This window comes from Chanos chanos, chromosome 5, assembly GCF_902362185.1.
Source record: "Chanos chanos chromosome 5, fChaCha1.1, whole genome shotgun sequence".
NCBI classification, from domain to species: domain Eukaryota; kingdom Metazoa; phylum Chordata; class Actinopteri; order Gonorynchiformes; family Chanidae; genus Chanos; species Chanos chanos.
Genome location: NC_044499.1, coordinates 27,805,410 through 27,833,346, shown reverse-complemented (window position 1 = coordinate 27,833,346; position 27,937 = coordinate 27,805,410). Strand labels below are relative to the sequence as shown.

At 41.5% G+C, this 27,937-nt stretch overlaps 2 protein-coding genes across 2 annotated transcripts in view; one reads left to right on the top strand and one right to left on the bottom strand.

Annotated features, from left to right (window-relative positions):
• Positions 1-16,395, bottom strand: part of acsf2 (acyl-CoA synthetase family member 2) — a 32,473-nt gene extending 16,078 nt beyond the window's left edge. Inside the window, exons 1-10 of the mRNA XM_030773592.1 lie at positions 15,942-16,395; positions 13,959-14,154; positions 12,346-12,474; positions 12,183-12,236; positions 11,920-12,038; positions 11,288-11,450; positions 9,906-10,001; positions 9,468-9,619; positions 9,032-9,123; positions 4,991-5,067 (exon numbers count right to left, since the gene is read on the bottom strand). Of these exons, the coding sequence (XP_030629452.1) occupies positions 4,991-5,067; positions 9,032-9,123; positions 9,468-9,619; positions 9,906-10,001; positions 11,288-11,450; positions 11,920-12,038; positions 12,183-12,236; positions 12,346-12,474; positions 13,959-14,154; positions 15,942-16,054 (1,191 nt within the window). The 5' untranslated portion in view covers positions 16,055-16,395. The remainder of the gene's footprint in view (positions 1-4,990; positions 5,068-9,031; positions 9,124-9,467; positions 9,620-9,905; positions 10,002-11,287; positions 11,451-11,919; positions 12,039-12,182; positions 12,237-12,345; positions 12,475-13,958; positions 14,155-15,941) is intronic.
• Positions 16,396-17,200: 805 nt separating this feature from the next.
• On the top strand, positions 17,201-25,997 carry faap100 (FA core complex associated protein 100). The gene is made up of 9 exons (XM_030774839.1): positions 17,201-17,353; positions 17,462-17,583; positions 17,899-18,548; positions 18,658-18,879; positions 19,959-20,115; positions 20,204-21,077; positions 21,558-21,674; positions 21,883-21,969; positions 25,878-25,997. Exons 1-9 carry the CDS (start codon positions 17,201-17,203, stop codon positions 25,995-25,997), a joined length of 2,502 nt encoding a protein of 833 aa, XP_030630699.1.
• Positions 25,998-27,937: the final 1,940 nt, after the last annotated feature.

Genomic DNA, 27,937 nt, shown 5'->3' with positions numbered 1-27,937 from the left:
TGCCAGCCTACTGTCATCTTTCCCTAGATAGGGAATTGTGTTCAACATGTATTTTATTTCAACGTCAGCGGCCACCCAGAAATTAATAGCAAATTAGCCCGGTTTAATGGCCATGTACTGTGTGAAACAACACAGTAACGACTTGATAGGGAACAGGTGTTCATCTACAGTTATGTTCTCACTAGGTGCGTAAGAAGCAATATTTTATTGAACATCTAATATCGAAAATTTATCTGTCTCAAGGTGGGCAGCCCTTGCATTCTTGTCATCAAAGCGCAGATAGCGCATGATATCTTGGAATCTCTGTCGAAACATCTGTCTCTGAAAATGGGATTTCCCAAGCTAGCAGACCAGTAGTCGTCCGGGTTCATGCTTTTACCGCCCGTAATACCTCTCAAATAAAGGAGACCCACAGTTTGAACTTATCAGCATTATTTCGATCAGTTTCTGCTTCATATTATTTCTGAATCTTTCACCACATTTCTGTGTCAATCAAACACACTAAACTGCTCAATGGACTTGTAATATTGTCCTTGGCATAACATGTGGGCCCTGGGGTTTCTCTCATGATACTGCACTCTCACGCTCTACCCCGAGGGTTGCCAGCAGTTTGTTCAACCCATACTGTGCCGTCTCTTGCGTAGGGTGTTATTATATTGAATGAATTAGCATTCGCAAAACTCCTGCCAACTAAGTCATATAATAGTTACGCCCCTATGCGTGAAACAACAATGCGTTTATTATACGTTTATCCGCTTTACAAAACATTTGCATTATAATATTGTAAATTATTGTTGCAGCTCTAAAATAATCTAATGTCATGACATGAGAATAAAGCTTTCCATAGTCTACACACGAACTATCAGTCATATGATGACCAATTACGCACGGTTCAAGTAGGCTAGTGCAAAAATTAGTGACATGTAGGTCTACATGAAACAAAATGCATTATTAAATTATTGTCATTTTTGCACATTATGTAATATTAATTTATAACTCTTGATTGATAGGCCTACATATAAAACCCTGATATATATATAAAGACGGAAAACTAGTACGAGCGAACCCTTGCGACATCTGCTGAGAGAAAAGATAATCGCAGCCTTGAAAGGCAGGAAACAACATGGCAGAACGCGAAGCTGATGGCAATTTCACAGAAATAGGAGCAAAATAGCTTTAAATTACCTTGTATCGGGGTGATTTTGAAAATTTAAGGATGCTGGGTGATAAAACGCACAAATCTAGGAAAAGTCATGAAAGGAGGGTCCTGAAATTTGACCGAGTGCTAAGATTTTTTTTTTGGGGGGTCACTGCGGTCAGATGACCGCCGCTCGGCGCTTCTAGGTATAAGTAGGTCAAACCAGCACAGCGCTTCTAGTAAGACATCACAGCGGTCAAATGACAGGTGTCGTATGAAATATGGAACGGTGTCGTATGAAATATGGAACGGCATGAAATCTGGAACGGGTACATCCGGTTAACCATTTCGTGCATCCGGTTAGCCTTTTTAACAGGAAATACATCAAATGCTGTCGACAATACAACGGTGCATTGCAAAATCAAAGTGGGAAAATCAATGATAATCAATGAAAAGCAACACGATACCTAATCGCCAGACGCACTACCAAACTACAAATTCACGACAATAATTTTGTTCGTATAGACATGTAATGTACATCCCATATCGTATCGTCTACAATTAGTTTATCACTAGAAGCCCCGAGCACCGGTCATTTGACCGCTGTGACGTCTTACTAGAAGCGCCGTGCTGGTTTAGCCTACTTATACCAAAGCATCGCTTATCTGTATTAGCGGCTCGGTTAGCCAAACGTATTTTAAAGGGATTAGATACACCACAAAAGTGGGATTTCATTCTTTCACACTTTACTTTTTGTAAGTATGTTGTATCTTTAACAGCCGTTTCACAGTTTGGTGCCTCCAAATGTGATAGTTTACATTAGTAACTGTAGACAGAATTTGACGCATTTCCTGTGAACATGGTTAACCGGATGCACCCGTTCCAGATTTCATGCCATTCTATATTTCATACGACACCGGCGCTCGGCACTCGGTGCTTCTAGTGTTAAAGAGTTAAATTCCCTGGGTGAGTAGAATGGCTTGCAACAGATGATGAGAGATTACAGTTCCGGGGTGCACATTTTGGACAAAACAGTAACGTCTCCACACCATTCGTGGTTAATGCAAATGCATACTCCACCGCCTTTGGTTTTCTGATTGAGAGCAGGGTCGCGGTCCACTCTGTGTGGTGAAAAGCCAGGTAATTCCACCGTGGTGTTGGGAATAGTTTCATTTAACCATGTCTCACTGAAGCAGAACACAAATATAGTGGAAAAGTCCTCTGTTGTTCTTACCCGCAGTTTTAATTCGTCCATTTTATCGTTGAGTGAGCACACGTTAGAGAGAAATATGCCGGGAAGCGCCAGTCGAAAGCCTCATTTCCCACGACACACGAGCACGCCGCCCCTTCTCCCATGAGCTCTCCACTTCCGCGTCACTTTGTTGCAGGAGGACGGCTGATGGTCTCCCGGTGGGTTTCTCCGAAGAATTTCCGTGGGAATACATACAAAGTCCGGAAGGATATTTTCAGTGATAAATCCCTGATATGTAAGAGCTCATTCTGGTCAAAAGTAAGTCGGGACTGCAATGCCATGTGCAAATTTAACTAGTAAAACAAACACGCGAGACACCAAAACACCGTGGCTACCTCTCGGGGCACCAACCAATATACCATCCAGAGTAAAAGATCATTACCTGTAAAGCTATGTACAGACATATCATTCTAGTGACAAATGAAAACAGCTCTGATCAAATCTAAAACATTATGATCTACTCAAGGTGCTAATCTGCACACTTATCGTGCACAATAATCTAAAGAACAGTCATCACTGCAGGGTGCTGATTTAGTTTCATTATGCTACTGGCCACTGCTTCCAGCCAGAGAGACAGTGCTGGTGAATGCGGAAGGTCACAGTGTTTGTACTGCGTGTTCTTCACAATCAGCCACAGCGGACACGTGGGAGGCATGCTTTATAATTGTGGTCAGGACATGGCTTTGGGCAGTAACTTTGTATCTCTGCAGAATATCATGTTTTTTTCCTCCTTGATGCCTTTCCTTCTTCATAACATCTGTGTTTTCTTTTTCAGTGTCTGAGATGTCATTTGGCCTCACGCGTCTTTACAATTGTGAATGTGGGGCAGAGTGTGAGGTCTGGCTGTCTCACTTGGCTGTCCCTGTGTTTCTTTCCACAGGAGACGCAGGGCCACGGCCTGTCCAGATGACTGGCCCCATGTGCAGAGAAGGGAAGCAACGCTAACTGCTACTTCAGGACTGTCCATTTCTTTCACTCTTAATTCTTTGCATGAGTTCACCCATGAACCTGGGCGGTGACACCACATTCACACACACTGACCAAATAAAAAGAAACAGCACAAACACTGGTTGTGTGAGTAGGCAGAAAAGCATAGCCAGCACATGTTACATATTAAACACATACACACACATGCATGCACACACAGACACAGATACAAACACACACATACAAACATTGCTCTTCCGTCTTCTCCACTGTGGAATTTATCTCCATACACACTAAGCAGTTGGACCCCATACACCTTGTCTTGACCTGACTTGGTGAAACTTTGGTAACTTCATAACAGAACTTTGTCGTAGTAATAAACTTTGGCTTTCTCTGCCATGGTAACAAGCAGCACAACATCTGTCACAGAAACAGACTACATCATGTGTTGCCATGATGACAGGCCCTACCTTCTTTGCAAAGCACACCCAACCACTTGTTGTCAAGGTAACAGCTAACATCCACACACTTTACAAACAGAAGTATCCACTATGCTCTAATTTATTTGCTGTGCATAGCTTAAGTTTTTTCAGTCTTAGACTTGCTGTGTGGAATTTGCTACAGATTTTACAAACACCTTGACCAAGCTTCAACTGACAACCACCCCAAAAATTACTCTGTTTGACCTCCTCTCACAGATTGAAGTCAGTCAAAACAGCGCTGGCAGCTGGAAACAGTCTCACAAAAAGACATGATAGAAGCCAAGAAGCCTTTAGGACAAGATAGTGGTGTCTAAACACTAAACAAGGACAAATGACACAACAGACAGACTGGTGATAGGTGGAAGCTGCAGCTTTTCAAGAAGAAGGTACAGTCATACAGGGTATCCATATTCTATGACCCAGGTCACATGGTACAGTCATACACAGTATCCATATTCTATGACCCAGAGGGGTCACATGGTACAGTCATACACGGTATCCATATTCTATGATCCAGAAGGTCACACAGAAACATGGTGAGACAGCACATGGATCATACAGAATTATCTAATTTGGATTCATGAAAAATGTTCTACATCTTTAAAGCATACCCACTGAACTGTTTAGGTTTAGCCAGAAAAGAGTGATCAGTGAAAAAAAAAAAGAAAAAAAATTGGACTGTTTATTCAAAATGAGAGAAAACACAGAATCCTTTATGGTTTGCCATAAAGATTGTTTCCAAAACTTTGCATTTTTACATCCCCTTGCTTAGCAATGCTTTTCCCCTTAACACAAAGGAGACTGAGTCAGGTTTTAATCATTCACTCGTACAGATAAATGTCAAAGACAAATCAGGGATATATTTGATTTGGTTATTGTCAACTAACTGCTTAAAGGAATTAGTATATACACTCTGAATATTAAACATTGTAACCATATCGTAGACTTGTGTTACAGCGCATCACTTTTCACCTCTAATAAAAAATCCAGGAATTAAATATTGTGTGATTTTTTTTTTAAGTTTCTTCTTTTGATATTCAAGATGTGAAACTATGCTGAAAGCCAGAAAAAGTTAAGCATGTATCCAGAAAAATAAAAACTGGTCTGAGTGTGCTCCTGAAGAGTGCAAATAGATACAACCATTAAAACCCAGTGCTTTCAGCATGTGAATGTTTGGGATGCAGTACTCACACACAGCTGTTTGACACCCATGTCTGTGATCACTGCTTTTACTATTTCAGGGGGACAGGGTGAACCAGCCATGACACCTGCAATGCCAAAACACAGACATGTTACAACACGAGTATAGAGATATACAGAGATACAAAGAATGGAGAGATACACAGAGCAGAGAGATACACAGAACGGAGAGATACACAGAGCTGAGAGATACACAGAATGGAGAGATACAGATTGTGGAGAGATACACAGAGCGGAGAGATACACAGAGTGGAGAAATACACAGAGCGGAGAGATACACAGAGCAGAGAGATACACAGAATGAAGATATACAGATAGTGGAGAGATACGCGGAGCAGAGAGATACACAGAGCGGAGAGATACACAGAGTGGAGAGATACACAGAGCGGAGAGATACACAGAGCAGAGAGATACACAGAATGAAGAGATACAGATAGTGGAGAGATACACAGAGCAGAGAGATACACAGAGTGGAGAGATACACAGAGCGGAGAGATACACAGAGCAGAGAGATACACAGAGCAGAGAGATACACAGAATGAAGAGATACAGAGAGTGGAGAGATACACAGAGCGGAGAGATACACAGAGCAGAGAGATACACAGAATGAAGAGATACAGAGAGTGGAGAGATACACAGAGCGGAGAGATACACAGAGTGGAGAGATACAGATAGTGGAGAGATACACAGAGTGGAGAGATACAGATAGTGGAGAGATACACAGAGCGGAGAGATACAGAGTGGAGAGAGAGAGAGATATATGTGTTTACTTTGCATTCATTAATTGCTAATGGTAATGGCATTCTTCCTCTCTCCTACTGCAGAAGCAGAACCTCCACATTATGGAAAATGGGTGACATCTGGACGGCCAAGATGCAAATGTAAACCACACACAAAACACGCAGGCTGCAATAAAGTGTCCGCCTATAGATTTACACCCCAGGGTGATAAATTACCCCTAAACACTAGAAAAGATCAAAACAAATGTACTAACACATAAGATGGAAAGGTCATTGCTTTTCTTTCACCAAATGAGCCTTGGATTAATTTATGAGCCAGCACAAAACCACACCACCATAGCAAGCTTGTTTAATGTGACTGTTACCTGATTTCACTTTCACTAATAACTTACAATCACACTCTGTTTTTGAAGGTCTTTGAATGGACTTGCCTACTGTTACACTGTCAGATGGGTGCCTTGGCCATCCCACTCCCTCCCACTGCAGAAAATGTATTTTACATATTTTAAATGCATTAAAATGAAGAAACTTACGCTATCTGCATGATTAGGTTAGTGTGAGACTGGCCTGAACATAGTCATGGTAACTGAGGTCATTTTATATACCACCTCACCCTAGTCTCCAGTTTACATGGCTAACTGTTTTTCCTGGTACACTAGAGAAGAGTCCATTGTCCAAGCAGAGTGCAACCGTGTAAAAGATGTGTGCAGCTGTTGGAGCGTCTCTGGAAGACCACTCACTACAGAACACATAGAGGAGTAGGATCTGCTATCCCTTCCGCCAGCACATACTTATCATTGCCAGGATACATCTTTCTGTTTATTGTCAGCTTTTCCTCTATTACAGTAAAACCAACATAGTTCAAAGAACTCCCAAACCACAGGCTAGCTTTTGTGCTCTTTTACAAGATTCAAACACATTCTCAATCCTAAAATCTAGACTAAACTGTCTGTCTTGTCTGTTCCAAAAGAGAGCTGTACTGTACACAAACCCTCACAATCAGAGTGGTGCAAATAAGTTTGTATGAGTGTTACCCTAGGTAAACCTTGTTTTCATTACCCCACAACCTCTCATTCATTAATGGGTTCTTCCTCAAAGCCTTTTATTATTGCAAGACTCTGGACTGGACTGTGTGTGAGTTTGGTGGTGGCATATGTGTCATGACTATGGGTGTAATTCCTTTTTTTGGGCCATAGGGGTCCTCGGTCTTTCTGTTGTCCTTGTCACATGTTCAGTTTCCCTAATGTTCATTATTGTTGTATGTGTATCACCTGTGTCTTGTCTTGTCTGTCTATTTAAACCCTGGTCTTTTGTTCAAACTTTGCTTAGTCTTTGAGCCATTCCCCTGCGTTCTAGAGTCCTGTTCCATGTAAGCCATCTGAGTTTTTTCCTTGTTGGACTGTGTAATGTTTTTGCCTGAAGACATGTTTTTGTTTGCCTTTTTGGACTGAACCTGTTTTTCTCCTTTCGGACCAGTTTGCTTGTTTTTTGTAATAACTATTTGCCTGAGTTTTTTCCCCTATTTGATCTCTTATTTTTCCCTTTTTGGATTGAGCTGTCTCTTTTGGGCTTGAGTTTTTTGTTCATTAAAAATCCTTTTGAGATCTAACCTACACTCAAGTGTCTGTCTCTGCAACTGGGTTCACCCTAGTCCTGGGTGGGGCATTCACTGGGTGCTTGTCTTCTGCCCTGGCAACCCGGGTTCAAAGCCCACCAGGTCCAGCACTGTGACAATATGACGGAGCTCTCTGGACAGTGTTCCAATTTGAGATCTGCCCTATCATGGTCCAATGCTTACCTCAGTTTCTGAGCCAGGGTTCAGTTTGCATCATGGCTGGGCCATATAGAAATGGCTTAAACATATAGAAATTTAATACAAAAAGAACTAATTTAATACAACATTCTTCACAGAATGGGACTGAATCTCTTTGGGGTTCTTCTATTAGAAAATCAGTGTAAGAAAACTACTCTTCAGCTGAGGCACTGCTGATCTGACTGAGGCAGGAGGGTCCTCAGTTTCGGGACTGTCACTTGAGACAAAAAAATAAACACATGACAACAGCAAAAATGATGACCAGCTGGTCTGATCTTTTTCAGATCAACGCACAGCCACTTTCACATGAGAAAAACAGGTTCCTGCTTAGAAAGCCTATTGATTAGACTTATTTCATTCCTTTATGTGGATTCATATATTCCAACATCTCATTCTCTCATTATCTAAGCAGCTTATCCTAATTAGGGTGCTGAAGCCTATCCCAGCACTCATGGGGCCAAAGCCGGGGAAACACCTTGGACAGGTTGCCAGTCCATTGCAGGGCAGATACACATACAAACACACACACACACACATTCATACCTAGGGAGAATTTAGTGTTTCCAATTCGCCTAACCTGCATGTCTTTGGACTTGTGGGAGGAAACAGGAGCTCCCAGAGGAATCCCACACAGATATGGGGAGAACACACAAACTCCACACAGAAAGGACACTGGCCACCTGGCTGGGAATTGAACCCAAGACCTTCTTTCAGCGCTATCCACTGCGTCACCGCCCCATATTCCAATATAATTTACATTATGTATAGACTGAATAATGACACCAAGTGTTATATTGTTTTAAAATGATAACTTGTCAATATTGTCACTCGAGCTGCTGTAATCATCTGTTCAGTTAAACCAAACACACACCAAATGATAAGCATGGTGCATACAGTCTGTATTCTTGCAGTGAAAAATGAAGAGAAAAAGACAAGGTGTACTAGCTTCACATTATCATTAACATTCACCTTAATGATCAAAACCACACACAATGCGGAATGTTCTCTCATAGTAAGAATATGTATTGCCTGTAATTTGGCATCACATTAAAAAAAAATCATCCACAAGAGCTGAGGTAAAAAATAAAATCCATGATTTACTACACATGTAGGGTGAACTGAACCCAGAACTAGAGATTTTTTGTTTCAGAACAAAACCATTACATCCCTTTCCGAAACACAGCAGAAATGTCCTGCATGTCTGGCTGACCCAGACCACTCCACACAGTGATCCTGTGTAATCATGTGTTTTAATATGATTGCCGACATTGTGATATTTTTTTCTCCCATCTCTCGAGACAAAACTGCTTTATGACAATGTGTGCAGTAAAAAATAAATAGAAATAAAACTAAATATATTTTACTGCATAACTACACTTATATCCGTGTTTGTTATCAAACTAACAGCAGAGAAACTGATATATTTGAATAGGCATTTATTGATAATAAATGATGACAGCAAAATATTTGCTCACTCACCTCCCTCCAGACTGGACAGATCAAACTTGGCCAGGTCGGGCTGGCCCAGCATGTCTATGAACATGGTGGGAGTACCGTAGACAAACGTACACCTAAAGAACCACAGGACATCAGTTCACATAGCATTACAACTTAACCTTTTCAGGGTACTTCATCCTAAAACTTTTATATGTAATTATAAGCACTTCAAGTAAAATGCAATGAAGTATGTAGCATGTACAGCCTATGATTTCATACACATCAGGCAGTAGTGCGTATAGGTCAGTATGAATGGTTAGAACACCATAAATCATTCACTCATGAATCACTTACATATCATTCACATATTTAGTTTCAATCAAATCCTCAGACAGCATAACTGACTGAGTGTCACACGTGTTGCTGTTTAGCAGGATGTCGTGGGAGAGACAGATGCAGCAGAGGTCACTGGACGTACCTTTCATTCTGAATGGCTGCTAGGTTGGCGCGTCCGTCATACCCTGTGGAGGGGAAGACCAGAGTGGCACCATGCAATGCCATCACCAAGCCTCCCGCCACTGAGCCAAAACAGTGATAGAGGGGCACGGGCACACACACTCGCACAGTGGGCTATAAAATAGATAAATAAACAAATAAGTGAAGCCAAGAGCTAATTAAAAAGTAAGTATTTAGGAGATAAAAACAGAGAATTTACTATTGGCTTCTAGTCTAGTGCCACACACCAGGGTTGTGTTAATTTACATTAAAATACATCATACAACTGCCTGCTGGCGCTGTGCTCCACTCTCATTAAATAGTAATTCTGTTGAGAGTCTGTTTTTACCCTAGAATGGGCTGGACTCTGTTTTTACCCTAGAATGGACTGGACTCTGTTTTTACTCGGGTGTGCACTTACTCTCCAGTTGAAGCCTAGTCGCTGACCAATGAAATAAGCGTTGTTAACAATGTTGTGGTGGGACAGGGTTGCTCCTTTAGGACTTCCAGTTGTTCCCTGAAAATGGAACAAACACAAACATCACAAAAAGAAACAGTCTAGAGACAATGGAACATGTTAAACAGTTTAAGCAAGCTGGCCTAATATAGCATACATCAGGTATACATTAATAGGAACAGGAACACATGGCCATAACACATCAACAGACAGGTTTCTATGAATCCTATGTATGAAAGAAACCGGCTGAGGAGAGTGCAGACTACCCCCTCAATACATGGTGAGTGGCCAACTGCTTCTTTTCACTAAACCACGGAGGGCCGCTCTATAAGAGGTTTACAATATTCTTAAAGATCCACCCATCGCTAATCTAACTAATCAGTAGGAGTCGCTGTTGCAGTGACAGGGATTCAAACCCCTCCTGGCAACCCACCACTGAACATGGTCAATTGTGCTCACATGGACACCCAGCTAGGCTAGAAGCACCACAGAGACCTGAATCTGGGAAACTCCAGTCTAATCATAGTCACCACTAAACCCCTGACTAACCAGACTTACCACTAAACCCAGACTGATCACTGTCAGTGTTAAACCAAGACTCATCACTGCCATATTAAACCCAGACTGATCACTGTAAAATTAAACCCTAGACTCATCACTGTCATATTAAACCCAGAATGATCACAGTCATATTAAATCCAGACTGATCACTGGCCATATTCAACCCAGACTGATCATAGTCACCACTAAACCCCAGACTCATCGCTGTCACATTAAATCCAGACTGATCGTAGGCATATTAAACCCCACACTGAACTTAGTCATATTAAATGCAGACTGATCACGGTCATATTAAACCCTAGACTGATGATAGTCATATTAACCCCCAGACTGATCACTGCCATATTAAACCCAGACTCATCACAGTCATATTAAACCCTAGACTGATCATAGCCATATTAAACCCAAACTGATCACAGTCATATTAAACCCAGACTGATCGCAGTCATATTAAACACAGACCCATCACTGTCATATTAAACCCAAACTGACCACAGTCATATTAAACCCAGACTGATCACTATCATATTACACCCAGACTCATCACAGCAATATTAAACTCACACTGATCACTGTCATATTAAACCCAGACTCATCACTGTCATATTAAACCCAGACTCATCACAGTCTTATTAAACCCCAGACTAATCATAGTCACCACTAAACTCCAACCTAAACTTTATATCCTGCCAACACAAAGCAACAGAATAATTTATCATGCATGATGTGAAAGACTTCACAAATTCCTTAATATTTTAACATGTTATCAACAAGATGTTGGAGACCGAAGTAAACTGAATGTTGATCGGGTCATCAAAGCTGATTTTTTTCTGCAGGTCCTGTAACTCCTGGTGGTACTGGCTGCTCCCTGCCTGCATCACATCGTCCATGTGCAGTGCTCCAGGCTGTCGGCTGTCTGTTAAAATGACTACGCGCAGGTCTGGAAGTCTAAACCCACAAAGGAACAAAAACATGATTGGTCTCTGCTCATCACCATTGATTTTCTGTTAGATATGTCTATCAGTGCCACTATGAGGGTGATTGAAAATGAAAAAGCAGAAGACGGACAAACTTTGGAATCCAATTATAGTGTATATGACTGTATTGTTCAGGTATTCTGAGACACAACAGAGAGTAAATTAACATTTTGACAACAGTTTCAAAGAGAAAACAAAAAAGTCCTTTGCTGGCTATATATGACTCACTCTTGTAGAATTCAACAGTACAAGGATGAAGCATATGATTTGAAATGAGACTGGGATGAGTGGTTAATGTTTCTGAGAAAACTCTTGGGTGAGAATGAAGAGTGCTCTGTTTACACAGCATACTTAATGTTATGTAGTTTTGTGCATGCAAATATCAACACTGCTTTGGACTTTGCGAGAAGCAACATTTTGATGACATACAGATACTGCACCTGATGCTCTTGATTCCTGTGGCAGTGGCTGTCTCTATTTCAGGGCATAGCTGCTTCAACATGTAATAGTATTTCTGTGTCTTGAACTGAGATGGACACACAATCGCATTGCACTGAACCTAGGGAAAAGTCAAAGCCAAACCAACAAACTAAAAAAAAGACAAAGAATCTTTGGATGGGTGGCACAGAGACATTTCTGAATGTGAATTAGTGAATTAGTGAATTTCTGAAGCTGAATCCTGAGCTTATTACAGCATAACTACCTTCTTCATTGCAAACTCCAACTCGTGCAGCTGATAGGCTGGGTTCACTGACACCTGAGAAGAAGTGACAATAAAAGTGCTTTTAGTCAGCTCATTATCTCTCAGAACTGCATCCAAATCAGTATCTCTGGGCTCATGCTCAGAGCAAGTCATAGACACTTACCAGAATGATGCCAGCCCTGGCTGTAGCAAACTGCATTATAATCCACTCATAGCTGTTAGGACCCCACATTCCCAAACGGTCCCCCTTCTTCAGCCCCAAGGCCAACAGGCCTGCCGCAGCCTGATCCACCTGTACCAACACACGGACAGCCCCTCACACACTGCACACATATACCAACACACAGACTAACGTACATTACACACTGCACACATATACCAACACACCTCACACAATGTACACATATACAGTAACAACACACAGACCAGCATACCTCACACTCTACACACATATACCAACACACAGACCGACATAGATTACACACTGCACACAAATACCAACACAAAGGCCAACATACATTACACACTGCACACGTATACCAACACACAGACCAACATACATTACACACTGCACACATATACCAATACACCTCACACAATGTACACATATACAGTAACAACACACAGACCAGCATACCTCACACTCTACACACATATACCAACACACAGACTGACATACATTACACACTGCACACATATACCAACACACAGACCGACATACATTACACACTGCACAAATAGACCAACACATAGACCAACATACATTACACATGCACAAGGAAGAGAGGAAAGGAGAGAGAAAAAAACAATTGCAATGCATAAGTCTGTTCTGAGGAGTAACAGATCGGGGGGAAGGAGGAATATTTTGGCTAAAGCTGGTGGTGTTTCTTAGTCAAGTTAATCACTACTCTATCTACTAGCTGGATCTTTGTGGGATGCTGAATATCAAAGCCTCCACCTCTGTTTTTCTCCCTGCCTGGAAAGGGCAACCAATATACAGCAATGAGACACCAAAGAGAAAACTAACTTGACCCTGTGTGTGTGTGTGTGTGTGTGTGTGTGTGTGTGTGTGTGTGTGTGTGTGTGTGTGAGTGCGTGTGCATTTGTATCTTGCATCAGGTCAAACTGACTGCACCTCCTTTTTAACTGTGAACATAAGACAATGACATCAAAAATTCACACAGCTCCACAGCAAGTACTATCTATCTGAGCCATGCTACCCATCTTCTCATGAATGTTTAACTTGTCAAGTCATGCTTATGCAAGCTGAAGTCATGGACAACCCTCTATGACCTCTGTCCTGTCTATCACTAGGTGAAACCAAGTGACTTTATTCCAGTTCAGGTCCCAGAAACCTACAGATGTACCATTTGGGGGCAGGGAACTCAAGGGGACAAGCTATAAATAATCTAATCATTCCTGACATCTGAACTATTACCTTTGAAAGAGATTTTATGTGGAGCAGAGGTCATGTTTGCTCGCTGTTCATTTGTTATACACCCATTCTGATGTTTTATCCCCCATACCTCCAGATGTGAATCATTTGAGATTACCTGAATGCTCACAAGTAAAGGCCACACCACTACAGTTTTAACTGTTACACCACAGCTTTATACAAACAGGGAGGAATCAGGGGACGTGCACAACACCCTTGATGGTTGCCTTCATGGGGTTACTTTGGCTAGCAGGCAAAATGAACATAAACATCTTTAATGGTTGCCGTCATGGGGTTACTTTGGCTAGTGGACAAACATAAACTGAGAGTCGGCTGCTCACATCCACTTGGAACTGGGAAAAAGTCTTTCTGATTCCATCCTGTGGAAAGACCAGAGCCTCCCGGTCAGGCCAGCGCTCGGCAGTGTTCTGCAGGCTCTGACCCACCGTCAGGGGGAGCATTGAGATGGAGGATGTACCGTGGGCATAGCTGATGGTGAGACTGGGAACAGTGGGAGGACTGTCCACATGGATTGCACTGATAAAAGAGAAAACGAGAGGGACTGAGAGAGGGGAGAGAAAAACATCACAGCAGATCTGACCAGTTTATACCATCAAGAACTTTACCATATCAGGTTCTTGTATAACACTGCAGTAGCAAAAGAGAATAAGACAGAGGCATGGCTCCCAGTTTGAAAAGCAAAGGCAGAGACAAACATGGGTCCTAATTTGATGCAGAAAACTGTGGTACATATTTTAAAAAACTATTATGTGAGAAGCAGTAACAGCTGACAAGTGGAGTATCATAAAAGCTTTAACAATTTCTGGCACATTAATGTAAACGACTGCAAGTCCAACATAGTCCTGTTCTTCCAAAATACCCCAAAATCATCAGAGCCCCCTGTGTATTCATCCTCATTCTCACCATCCACCACCATGGACTCCATTCACACCCCTAGACAACACCCAGCTCTGTGTCTCCAGCCAACCACTATTCCACCCTTACTACCTGTCTCTCAGACACTCAATCCTGGACAGCCCTAAACAACCTAACCCCCCCCCCCCCCCCCCCCCCCCCCCCCCCCCCCCCCCCAAAAAACCCCAGGAAAATCCAGCATTATCATCACTGGCCCTAATTCTCCACTCATGGTTCAATTCACACATTTCTGCTTCATCACTGAGACTTTCACATGTACTATCTGTCTATGTCCCTCTTGTTTTCATGTATTTACCACCTGTAACAGCATTCCCTACCACACATGCACCTCAGTTGTCAACAAACTACAACTTGGCCAGAGCTCTGCTACCCATCTTCTCAACCAATGCTATACCAGAGATCACATTAGTCTTGTACTTCAGATCCTGCTCTGGGTTGTCATTCAACAGCGAATCTGGTTAGAATTCCTGCTCATCATTTATAGGGCCTTCCACAACCTCATCTCATGACAAGATGCATTATACAGGTATCACTCAGGTTTCAACACAGCTACATGTTCTGCCACAGACAAAAGCAGGTCCTCACTCAAAAGATGCGTGCACCCTCAGCGCAGGCGCTGCAAAGGGGCTCTCCTAGAACACATTCGAAGATGTGGTTGAGATTGGGTATGGAACACGTGTGAAGACATGGTTGAGATTGGGTAAGGAACTGCAGCTGATGCTATATTTATCATTGCATCTGACAAAGCTTCCTCCATTGGATCAGCTGGACATGCCAGTGCAAGAACAAGGGCTGTTGGTTCCAAACATTATGCCAATGACCAATGTGATTTGTAGCTTACATGTACTTCATGGAAATTGACTTAGAGTTCATAAAACAAAAACAGCTGCAGTAAACAAGAACAAAGGGAAATAAACAAGATAACAGATAAACAATGCAAAAAAAGCGGATGAGCAGAGACAAATTGTGCGACATTATATGAAACAAAGGAAGGCAAAAGAGAACAGGAAAAGAAAGAGAAAAAGAAAATCTAAAAGAGAGAAAAAAAAATGTAAGCTTACAAATAAAAAAGCACACATGAAGAAGAATGACCGAATCTGTTCAGTCTTTTGATTTGTGCATTGATTAATTAAAATGTGACTACATCTGCTTTTGAACTTGTTTCTAGTAAGTTTGTTATTTAAGAAAAAAACTGAATTTCGTAAAGTGACACAAAACCAGCAGATCAACTGCCAGCCCAAGATGAGTCTGGGTCCTTGTTATGCTTAGTCACAATGTGTGGTTTTCTGTCAAAGCGGTGAGGCAATTCTACAATTCAGGGTAGTGGGTCTACCTGATTTTTTTTTTTTTTTTTTTTTTAATAAAACCATATTTCCTGTTCAACTTACCAGCTCGGCTGAACAAACACGAGTGGTTTCCCACAGTTTCTCTGCAGGAATTTCGAAGGCTTGAAGAAATGAACGCCTGCGCGTAGTCGGGCCAAGACAGTCTTCGAAAACATGTTTTGCTGAGTGGCTTTTTAAATCAAATAAGCACTAAATAATCACTAAATCTTTCTGAGGAACCGCGACCTTCCTTGGAGCTGTAAGAGGAGCGATGCGAAAGAAAAAGAACAAAGAATGCTGAGAGAGAGCACAGCTGTTCTTACTAAAACGAAATAATGTGCTGAATCTAAACAACAACAAAAAGAAGAAGGAGAAAATTACGTAAGCGCAGCTACAACTATACTACTTCTACTATTACTACTAGGCGACTATTACTAGTACTACCAGCGGCACCACAAGTAGCAATTACAACTATGCTGTATGCTGGCTATTTCTGTCCATCCGCTAACTGTTATTTACTAGTTTGTAGTTACTTCTCGATTTGAGGAGGAGCATTACGACGTGAGAATAGTTAAACATTGAACTCGGGGTTGAGTTGTAAACTTGTTGTTAACAAGCTCAGCACTAACGCCCTTTGGCCTGCAGAGGACGCAAAACGGTATAACGATTATAGAACGCTTATTGAGCGCAAAACGTTCATTAAACGATAAGAGCGACGAGATCTGTACTTGGGAACTTTGTTTTAAGCCAAATTATGATTAAATACTGTATGTATGCGTATTTACACACAAATTGTGCGACAATGACTGCACGAAAAGTGGGTGATCCCATAATTAATATGTTAAAATTCTTGCAAAGTGTTCATTTTCTTATCCAAACCACCAAACAAGATGCTGTGCACCTTGGTTGAAATAAGACTGTGGTTGAAGTAATAAGGTATCAGTATTTTGCATAATGACGATTAAAACGTATTTTAGTGCTGTCAGTGCAGCAACTGGTCATAACTGGAACAAACCCACTGAAAGATTGGCGCTGTCGTAACCATGTCTTATTATCCACTGCACTAGATGGCAGTATCAAGCTGTAAACACCCCTTATATTTCCTGTTCTTTGAATGGCGTGGCGCGGCTCGTTCAACCTTGAGAAGCAGTTTATGGTGTAGTTTTTTTTCCGACATTCATACGCTGAAATGTCAAGAATTCCAACGGCATTAGTGTGTGTGTGTGTGTTCGACACACATAAGTTTATGGACAAAGAATCACTTGTCTTACTAGAAATGTGAAATCTCCGATGAAAGTTTTAAGTGTTTTTTGTCGACGGTTATGGAAGCTTTTAGATGTTCAGTCGAAACTCTTACAGAGTTTGCCAACTCAAACACGACTTCAGCGAAAATCAGCTCCACAAAAACTGAAGTACTTTTAACCAGTGGCAGTGAAAGCCTGCTCGTCTTCAGCACCAAAGAACGCAGAGTCACGGTTTGTGTTTTTTAGCACTGCATCTTGCATAGCCATACTCATGTGGATCTGTCCACCTTAATATAAAATTATAGAGATTTAATTTAACTAGATGTTGGAATATTGCAGGCCATTCTAAAGTTTGAATCCCCCGTGACGGCCCTGGCGGCACGTGGTGACGACAAGCATCGTCTCTTTGCCCTTTGTAGGAACGATGGCGTTTACTGTAACACTCTGCCAACGGAGACCAGGTGAAGACCAACAGTACTTGCTATTCGTTATTGATGTATTATTGTTATGGACAGAGTGCGAATTATACTATGAGATAACCCTGGTTATGGAAATGTAGGCTGTTTCATGTCTCAGTCAGCAATCCCAGGTTGACGTTCACTGCGCTGTAACTGTCAAGTAGATTACGGATTGAAAGCGCCTGATACTTTAGTATGTCAAATATATGTTAAACAATATTAAAGTTGTAACTGTTCTGCCGCAATGTTGTAATGCATTCTGTAGTGTTGGTTTAACAACATCTTGACCCCTTGCCTGACTGTACATCATTTTCACAGTTCTCCAAGCCTCTTGATAGATCATGCTCCTCTTCCTACCCTGTCTGCTGTGTCCTCCAAATCCATTGTGGTCAAAGATGAAAACATCTGCTCTTTCCTCCTGGTGGAGGATGTCCTGATAACTGTCAGTTTGAGGGACAGTGTCTGGAATTTTAGTCTCTACAAAGAGCAAGGCTTTTCCACAGTGGTGGAGGTATTCCAGAAAATCGGTGAGTTCCACATCCCAGCCATGGCCTCGAAGTCTCTCATGGACTGTGTGGAGGAGGAGAGCCCACCTCCGGTGCTGAGCTGTGTCTGCCCTAGTAAGAAGTCATCATTCATAACCGACGGACCACAGGAACAGTTCTTCCTCGAGCCCCAGCTGTTCACACTCCTCTTTGGGCTAGAGTCATCCATCCTACACTCTCCTGTTGTTCTTTGTGGTTTACCTGATGGACGTCTCTGCTACTTTCCTTTGTGCCTCTCGTGGTCTGCTGAGCCAATTGGAGAGGCAAAGCCACCAGTAAAAGTGCTCCACAGCCTTGAGCAGCCAGTCGTGTTCATCGGAACCTCTGTCACCGGGGAGAAGGGACCTCAATGCCTGGTTGCTATTGGACAGATGGGGAGACTGCTGGTGGTGGGAGGCAAGGAGAACAGAGAGGCAGGCAGCAGTAAGGCCGTTGTTTATTCAGACCTCAGTGCTCTAATGTTTGTTCTCTGGATTTTATAGATCTCATTGTTTGCAGTCATTCAGAAAATGAGTCATGCCCTGTTTGTCAGGCTTTGTTGAACTCAGTGTGCAGGGGCCTGTGGTGTGTGCGTGTGTGGATGATAGCCATCTGTACTACAGCACTCTCTCAGACTTACTTGTCCTGCGGCTCAGTGCGGCTGTTACCACGGAGACACAGCTGCAGGGATCAAAGTCAGACCAGTTAACGCTAGGCAACCACAGCCCTGTGGGTCTAAGAATCAGCGGAACGGTTGCTGCTGTGAACACTGCAGGTAGATCAGCCTGTCTTAATGTTTATGATAAACTTCTGCTACTCTGTGGAATGCATTTTATTCATTTCAAAGGGCAATTACAGTGAATTATAGCGAAACTGAATAGTATCCTTGACTGAGCTGTCAGTCTAAGCCTCCGGTTTTTGGCTTGACTCTAATGATTTTATTAACAGTGTTAGAGTCAAAATCTATAATCTAGAAACACATTTACATATCTGTCTTTCAGCTTTTTTATGCTTTAGGGCTGTGTCAAATGCCATTTTTTGCCAATCGAATTTTAACCAGCCTTTTTCGAACATAGCTTTGAATGTCTGTGACATGACGTCATCATTTTGGCTTGTTGTTTCGGGATACGCTACCTTCTTCTCAATAATATGAATAAAGAGATGATGAATATGAGAAACTGCAAGTCACACTTTTTTTTTTTTTTTTTTAAGTTTAACACTCTTAATAGACATTTTTTAATAAACATAAGAGCATCTGCATAAAGAATCCAATGTCTGACATGCAGTAAATTATCGGCCTAATAAAAACCAACGTCTTGTAAACGGACAGTCTGTGCTAAACGAAGTTGCAAACTATGCTTAAATTGTTTAGAAAAATCAATGAAATTCTTTAGACCTGATAACAGATTGTTTAGTCAGAAAAGTCATCGGCTATCTTACCAAAATGAAAAGTCCTTAAAGCATGATAATAAAGTAACATTGCCACACTCATCAGTAGCTGTCAGATATAGTCCTTGTTATTCCTAGCATATGCACAAATTTATGACACCTTGATGGAGAGCAACATGAGGCTTCCATTACTGAAATTCAAAAAGTGCAAGTGTGTTTATTGGCAAAATTGCTTATGTTAAATGATAATAAAAAGTAGGCCGTTTAGCATCTAAATTTCTTGTATTACACCCATCCTAATAAGGGAATGTATTACACCCCTCCTAATAAGGGAATGTTTAATTTCACAATCAAATGCCAATTCAGTGAATGAAGCTTTGAATTTTTCAGTACAGCCCTGGTATCCTTACATGTTTTTTGTGTGTGTGTGTGTGTGTGTGTCTGTATCTGTATATGTGTATGTAGAATCTGGGAAGCTGCTGATATTGACTCTAAGAGGAAGGCTCCAGTGGGTGAAAGTTCCTCAGTGTTTTTATAAGCGGAACGTGTCTACACCACCCTCATCACAGGCTGCCCAGAGGACCAAAGACCTGCTGGCAGGCATTGGAAATGTGTGGGAAAGGTCTGTTCACTGTTGAGGTACAAAGATAATATTGCTCTTCTGAAAAGTACATGTGAGTTGTTTTTCTATGTGACTGTTTCATACACAGGGCAATCACTCTCAGGCAGAAGCTCTTGTCCAAAAATGAAGCTCTCGGACGTTTGAACCAAGTCATTAACATCTGTGCCCTCCTGTCAACCAATCAGAGCAACGAAAAAGTCCAACAACAACCAATTAGATGTCACACCACAACGCACTGGAACACCTCAACAGAGGGTGATAGCTTGATTCTAACTTGCACCATAGAAAACAACAGCCCATTTACACTAGAGGGGGGATTGATTCTCTTTGTTCAGATCTGTGGTACACCCTGTGCTAGTAGCACCAACAATACCAGCTCCACTTTGACTCACTCATTGCCACTCCAAAAACTGGACTCGGGGCAGTCGTTCCAAGTGGCACTGCCTTTGAGAACAGGATGTAACCTCTCTATCCCACTGAGTATCCAGTTTAGTCTCGTCTGGCCTACGCTGGCCTTACTTGGACTTGATACTGGTCTTCTCTCAGTCAGTGACATTTCAGTGTGTCGATTTGAGTCTGACACAGCCTGTGTCTCTCTCGATTTGACTTCTGTAACGGTGGATTGGCTAGACGTGCTGAGAATAGGTGAATCCCTAAGACACAGAAACATCTCTCCACAAAACCTCCCTGTTGATGCCTTCCTGTGCTCCAGGGGAACTCTGATCCTGGATGAAGGGCGGACCTCAGAGACCAGGCCCTTTGAAGCTACTGTGCATGTGTCCTCAGAGCTATTGAGATCCAGGCTGGGTCGTGGAGGGCCTGGAGACCTGGCTCTCTGTGTGTGTTTGCTGGACTGGCTTCTCTCTGCGACACCAGGAGCAGACAGGATAAGGCCTTTACAGAGCCCAGTGGTGCATGGCCATCTCCCCAGCGGACCCTCTGTTAGGCTCCTGGCCAAAGAGGTGTGAGCAGTTTCTTTTATGGAAAATCATAAGGTTTTAGTTATATTTATGATGGATGTACATTTCACTCACTGTATTTCTCTTTTTTCTCTTTTCTCTTTTACTGTGCTACAGTGTGCTGTATTTGTGCTGTTTTTCTCTTTTGTGGTGTTAGTGTGCTTACAGCTTTCACTTTTTGAAAGTGTTTTATTTACAAGGAATCTAGTTTATCCTGTTGTTTTAATGAAATATTGATAGTTTGTCACTTGAGAATATTTCAAAATATAAAATGAATTGTTAAGGTTTCCAATGCTTAATTAAATAACTTCAGTTTTTTCCCTCACATTTTACCAACTGTTTCATTATCTTTTCTTGTTAACATTTTGATGTAAGTAAGGTTGATTACCAAAATACTGCTGTTTATGACCTGTTTGGTCATTGTGTGTGTGTGTGTGTGTGTGTGTGTGTGTGTGTGTGTGTGTGTGTATGTTTTTACTATAGATGGTGCTGACTGATGTCTGTAATGAAGGACCTCTTTCTGTGCTGGAGCTGCAGGTTGAGAGTGACTCTGTGGTAGCAGTATGTGGACTGCACCATGCAATACTGTGTCGTCTCCAGGTACAGACATGTATACGCGCACACACACAAAAAGAGGGAGTGGGTGTGTTCACGTGTTATGTTAATCATTAGTTCTGTAAAATCGGGTTATTTACTGATGTCTGATATGGCTTTTGCATTCACTGAAACATTTCAGCTGTTTACCAGGGTGGATAGTCTCCTACCTGAAGTTCTTCAGCATGAGCTAAACCACTGTTTTTGACGACAGGCGCTGCTGAAAGAAATGGCTATAAAGTGCCAGGTTTCCAGGCAGCTTGGAGGGCCGAGTTTACGGGCGGCTGTTCAGCAGGCTGAGGTGAGTCTCTATAAACTGTTGCAGGGCTGACAGGAGCCTCTATAGACCGTTGCAGGGCTGACAGGAGCCTCTATAGACCGTTACAGGGCTGAGGTGAGCCTCTATAGACCATTATAGGGCTGAAGTGAGTCTCTATAGACCGTTACAGGGCTTAGGTGAGTCCGTATAGACAGTTGCAGGGCTGAGGTGAGTCTATATAGACAGTTACAGGGCTGAGGTGAGCCTGTGTAGTCCGTTACAGGGCTGATGTGAGTCTTGATAGACCGTTACAGGGCTGAGGTGAGTCTCTATAGAGAAACCAGGCTATATGTGCCTGTATTTTCAAAATGTCTCTTATGCTCTGTTTTTGGTTCTTCTGTTATCAGCTGCCTTCCTAGTGGGGCAGTTAAACTCAAATTTTCACAACAGCTGTGCAGTTTATGATAAAACCATCGACTTTGGTTGAAAAACTCATAAAGGTGGTCTGATCAGATTTCGAAATGGGGGCACCTCAAATTTGGCCCCTTGGGGCCATGGCAGCCATCTTTCAAAATGGCCACCAAATATGGCTTTTGATAGGTGAAAAAGGATAGAAAGCAGAAACTAGCAGCTACTACAATTACATATTTTACCATAAATCAATCCAGTTCTAGGGACATACTCACAAAGAAGGTCCTTAAATACTTAGATATCAGAGATTTACAAATATGTTCCCTGTAATACCAAATATTACTATTCGCAGGTTAATGAATTGAGATGTAAATTCATGTAGTGTGATCTGAATTAAGAATCATTCAAGAATTTAAATATATATACATAATAATAACTGATAAAGAGCTGATCTTTGTCTGCTGTCTGCCCCAGAGCAATTCACCATAGATGAAACAAGAAGATCCCTCTTTTTAAACAGCTCATAGGGTCACAGAGGCATGCAAGCTAATCCACCACAGCAAGGTGTCAGCGCTTTAAGATTAGGAATTTTTTTCTTTTACAAGATGAACCACTGAAGTTAACTTTAAACAATTAGTCTTACCATTTAAAAACTCATCTTAATTTGCTAACTATACAACAGATATCTCAAACTGCATCGAAAGGGTGAAGAACCGCCATCATGCCATTCCGCAACTCCTCTGTCGATTAAGCATATTTTACTGTACTGTCCTGCTCTGCTACCTACCTACCTACTCAAACTGCACTGAGGTCTTCATAGTTCCTGGCACTCTCCCTCAGATAAACACAATGCAATGGCCAAAATGTCCGGTGGGAAATATTCCAGATAAACAGGGGTGTATAAAGTAAAAGTACAAGTACTCTTGTTAAAAAAAAAAAAAAGTTCTCTGAGTTTAACTGACAACCTTTTTTGTTAATTGTAAATGACTGACTACTTAAATATTTTTCAAGAGGGATATTTTAACTCTGTTTAGAGTACTTTTTTTAGCAAGAGCACTTTTACTTTATACAGCCCTGCAAATAAATAAATGAACAAATTCATTAATAGCACATTAAATAGCCTAATATTGTGTGACCTATAAAATATGTTGTCAGGATAACTTAAATATAAACTTATATAATGCAAAAGTTTGGTTTTGCCTCTGCTGTTACGACAGTGAGAGATTTGCTGAGTGTTTGGTCATGTGACTAAGCATTATGCGAGATAAAAAGCCTATAGCGCACCATGCTCCCTCTGTAGCAACAGTCCTGCGCCTTGGGTCGACTCCGCATATTGGCATGACTCCGAAATATTAAAGCAAACGCGGTTTTGGAATTCGGACCGACCAGCCTATTATTTTATTTTAGACCTAATTGCGTCTTCAGTTAGCCTGTTGTCAAGTTATTTAATTTGACAGACTTGGAATTCAAAGAAACATACATTTAATGTAGGCTAATGTTTGCGAAGAGTTACAAAGAGTTAATTCGTGCTGACTACTTTGAATAAAATACGTTTGTTGGATCATAGCGTTTGTGTTTTGTGTTTTATTGCAGTTTAAATGTAGGCTACTCTATTGCTATTTAAAAACATGTGTCCGGGAGTTCTGCATGGCCAGAATTCTGGAATATTACATATTGGCTGTCAAAAAAAAAAGTGTAGCGTAAACTCTGGAGGAGAATCATACTGACCCAGACATTGTGGCATTGCACACATGTCCTCATTAGCCCCTAATAGACTCATAACCTACCATTTAGATAAAGTACAACCTACCGTCATAGCTGCTGGGCTATTTACTGCCCAGTAAACTGTAGGCTAATTTTTAAAGGACAGTTTATTTAAAAACTATTCATTGTTACATTAAATTATGCAAATAATCAAAGATATTTTATTAAGCTAGTGTAGGTGCAATAGGTTAATAAATCAGTCTCATAAAATTATTAATCATTGATAATTGGTGTTTAATTTCTTATAATTAACCACTAACCATAATGAAACAAACCTATAAAATAACACTATGTTACAACCTTAGCGGATATTTTACCATTGATATATTACAACTACTACTAAGTATGTAATACTCATGAAATAACTAAATTGATGAAGGTAACGGGAGTACTTTGTTGTCAGAGGTTGGCATTCAGTGATTATTGTGACAAGAACAGACAAGGCACAGTTTATTTCAAAGATACAATTTATTAAAATAATCAGCACTACTTAGAAAACCAATACTGATAGGGTATGATCAATAATCAGCAGCAAATAGAATCATCAAGGCACAAATGTATAAGAGGTACTGAGACTATGTGCAAGTTTATAGTGTAGATTAAATGAGTATATGAGTAGATAACTGTTAGAGTGGGAGGAAGTGTGTGTGTGTGTGAGAACGTGCGCGTGTGAGAGTGTGGGTGTATGCGTGTATATGCGCAGCTGCGTACTAGAGGCAAAAGGAGGAGCGAGGGAGAGTGTCTGTACGCAGGCGCACAGGCGAGAGGTAGGTGTGGTATGAGTGTAGTGCGCAAGCGTTTGCACAGGGCACGAACGAGAGTTGGGGATGGGTAGCAAGAACGCGTGCAAGGGAGAGGGACAAAGGATTCGTAATTCAAGAGCTAGTCTTGACTAGGCCCTAAACCCAAACTTTTATTCAACCCTTAGCTATTCCTGAAATCCCAGTGTTGAGGTGTGTGGTGTGACAGAGGGGAGAGAGAGATAAAAAGAACGCATGCACGATCTATCTAATACAGATAATAAAGAAAACAATTATAACACTTGGTCTAAGATTGAATCTAACGTGAATCACAGTGTATATATCCAAACCACGAATGAATTCAAATAACAACACTTTCCTCACTTTAGCTAAACACAATTAAGACTAACAATTGCCCTATGCCAGCCTTACTTGAGATTGCTCTTGCGTAGCGACCGAAGGTGCATCTTCTGTTGTCCGGTGAACAGCGCAGAACACAGGTCCAGGGAGAACAGTTCTTTTCCTTTCACAGCTCGTCAGCTGAAGATCCTCGGGGCTCCGTGGGTTGTCCGATGATCTTTGAAGTAATCTTAATCCAGAAGTTCAGTACAGATGACTCGCGTAGTTGTTCTTTGTTCTTCTTCTTGCAAGGTAACAGTATCTCTTTTAAGTGTAGTATCCATCGCCAGAGAGAAACTGGTATCTCTTTATACAGACAGGATCACTCGCTAGGGATATCCACTGCCAGAGAGAAAGAATTTCGTTCTCGGCGCGGGTTTTAAGGGCGCAACTGTCTCATCGCTTACAGTTCTACTGTATCCAGTACCGTTGCAGTGAAAGTTGAGAACATGGGTTCGGATTACCTGTGAGGTTGAGCAGGGAATTATGGTCTACGGGCCCAGCAGCCCCTACACTAGTGACTAAAAGCTGATGATTTAAAATGACAGCTTTGTATAATACTTTTCATTCATCTCTTACTGAACAGTTTAGAGACTTGGTACTGTAAATTTCTGACACTTTGTCCTGTCCCTTCAGTCTCTCTACACACAGATGCAGGAAAGTCAGGGACCAGAGGCTCTGGGCAGTGAACTGAAAACTGATGCACTGTTTCATCTTCACCAGCGATTCAGTCAAAACTCACTGGCCATTCTCTGACTGGACATTTGGGAAAATTTGCTGGATTGGTTTGTTTGAAGAGGTGAGTGCTATGCATCATGTCAGGTCCAGATTAACCCATTCAGACCCAGATTAACCCGATCTGACCCAGATTAACCCAGTTTGATGTGATTCCATGAGTTGTTTTTTCTGGTACTGTCAACTACAGTCAGGTGTCTCTCCAATAATTCTGGGGAAGAAATACTGAGGCAGATAAACGTATAGGAATTTAGGGGCACAATGGAATAAACTGACCTACAACTTTATTATCTGACTGTGAAATACCGACAGATTTTAGCAAGACTGCTAAAGAGAGATTTAACATATGATTAGTTACGTGGTCTTTGATACTGGAAAGATCATTACAATACTATAGGTTTCTGTACAGTTCAGTGTATATCATAATCAGTGCCAACTCTAGAGCTCTCACATTTTATTAAGATTTTGGTAGTTTTTATAAAAAACTGCAATGTTTCCTTTGTCTCACATCTCACACTAATCACTAGGGATGCTTCATTCAGGGTTTTTGGGGCCGATCACCAAAATCAGAATCGGTTGATACCAATTGTCGATCACAGGGTGGGTGGGGGGCTTGGGGATCTTCCATTTAAAGTGTTATATTTATTGTGTGGCATTATTTATTTATTTATTTACTATTTGTAGCAATATAATTAACTGTTCTTAACAGCACTGCAGAAATATTATAATTAAAAGGTGAGAAAGTATCATAAATTGACAACTGTTTATTTATTGGAAGGCAACATATGCAACATATTCCATTCTTTTATTAGGTTATGCAGATTATGAAGAAACTGAAACCAATATAATAGCCTATGTTTGGCTAAAGAGCAGTTTAGCAAATATTTTAGTCTTCCTGTGGAATAAAAGCTAAATGTGCAAGGTTGTGTTGTTTGAAGTTTTGATCAATAAAGCGCGCGGTTAAGCTTAACAGGGACATGCACTCGAACTCCAGATGTCACTTGTAAAACTAATTGATATGACATTGTCCTTTAAAGTCCCCTTAATATGTGTCTGCACTGTTTGGCATAACCGCGGCAGGCATACGTCCGTGAAATATTTACGCCTTGGAAGGATATAGTGTGGGTCCAAGTAGATCGTCAGAAAGAGGCTGCTGATCAAGGCCAGTGAATTTCATGATCTTGGCTGATATTTCGTTTGACTTCTTAATGTTGCTGCTATAGGATTCCTGCTGTTTAAATGTCTGCCTAACTGACAACTGAGTGATGGACGACTGAGTTGCTAAAGGGTTAGCTCGCTGTACTGACTCTGCGCTGTTATTCTTTGATGTGATGAATTCTCAAATGTCTAATGAGGTTTGTGGTATTAAAATATCGTGTTGTGTTCCACCATGAGGGATTTCTGCTTCAAACACATTGCGTATAGCGATTTTGTTGTCTCTTTTGGATACCTTGTAGAACTGCCAGACCGGTGAAGCCATTTTAGCGAGCTTCTTTTGCCATACACAGAGAGATGTCTCACGTATTTTGCGTAATCTGATCAGCTCTTATGATTGGCCTTTATAGAGGGCTCTGAACAAATTATTTAGAATGAATATCGGCTCATAACGATCTCCAGCCGATTGATCGGAGCATCCCTACTAATCACAAAGATAGACTTTTCCTCATGTGCTGCTGTAAGGTGGGACTCCACTGCAGCAACCTGTCACACACAGTCTCACACCCTCAGCGACCTGTCTCACATACACCCACAGCGACCTGTCTCATACAGTCTCACACCCACAGTGACCTGTCTCACACAGTCTTACACCCACAGTCTGGACACACTGAAGTCTGGCCTCAGAGAAATGTGCCTCGTGTAACGAGTTATCAACACTGCAGTCAATTGAAAGAGGCAAGCTGCCTGTCTGTTACATTCCTACAATTTATTACATTTGCATTTTTATTGATGACATTTGTCAA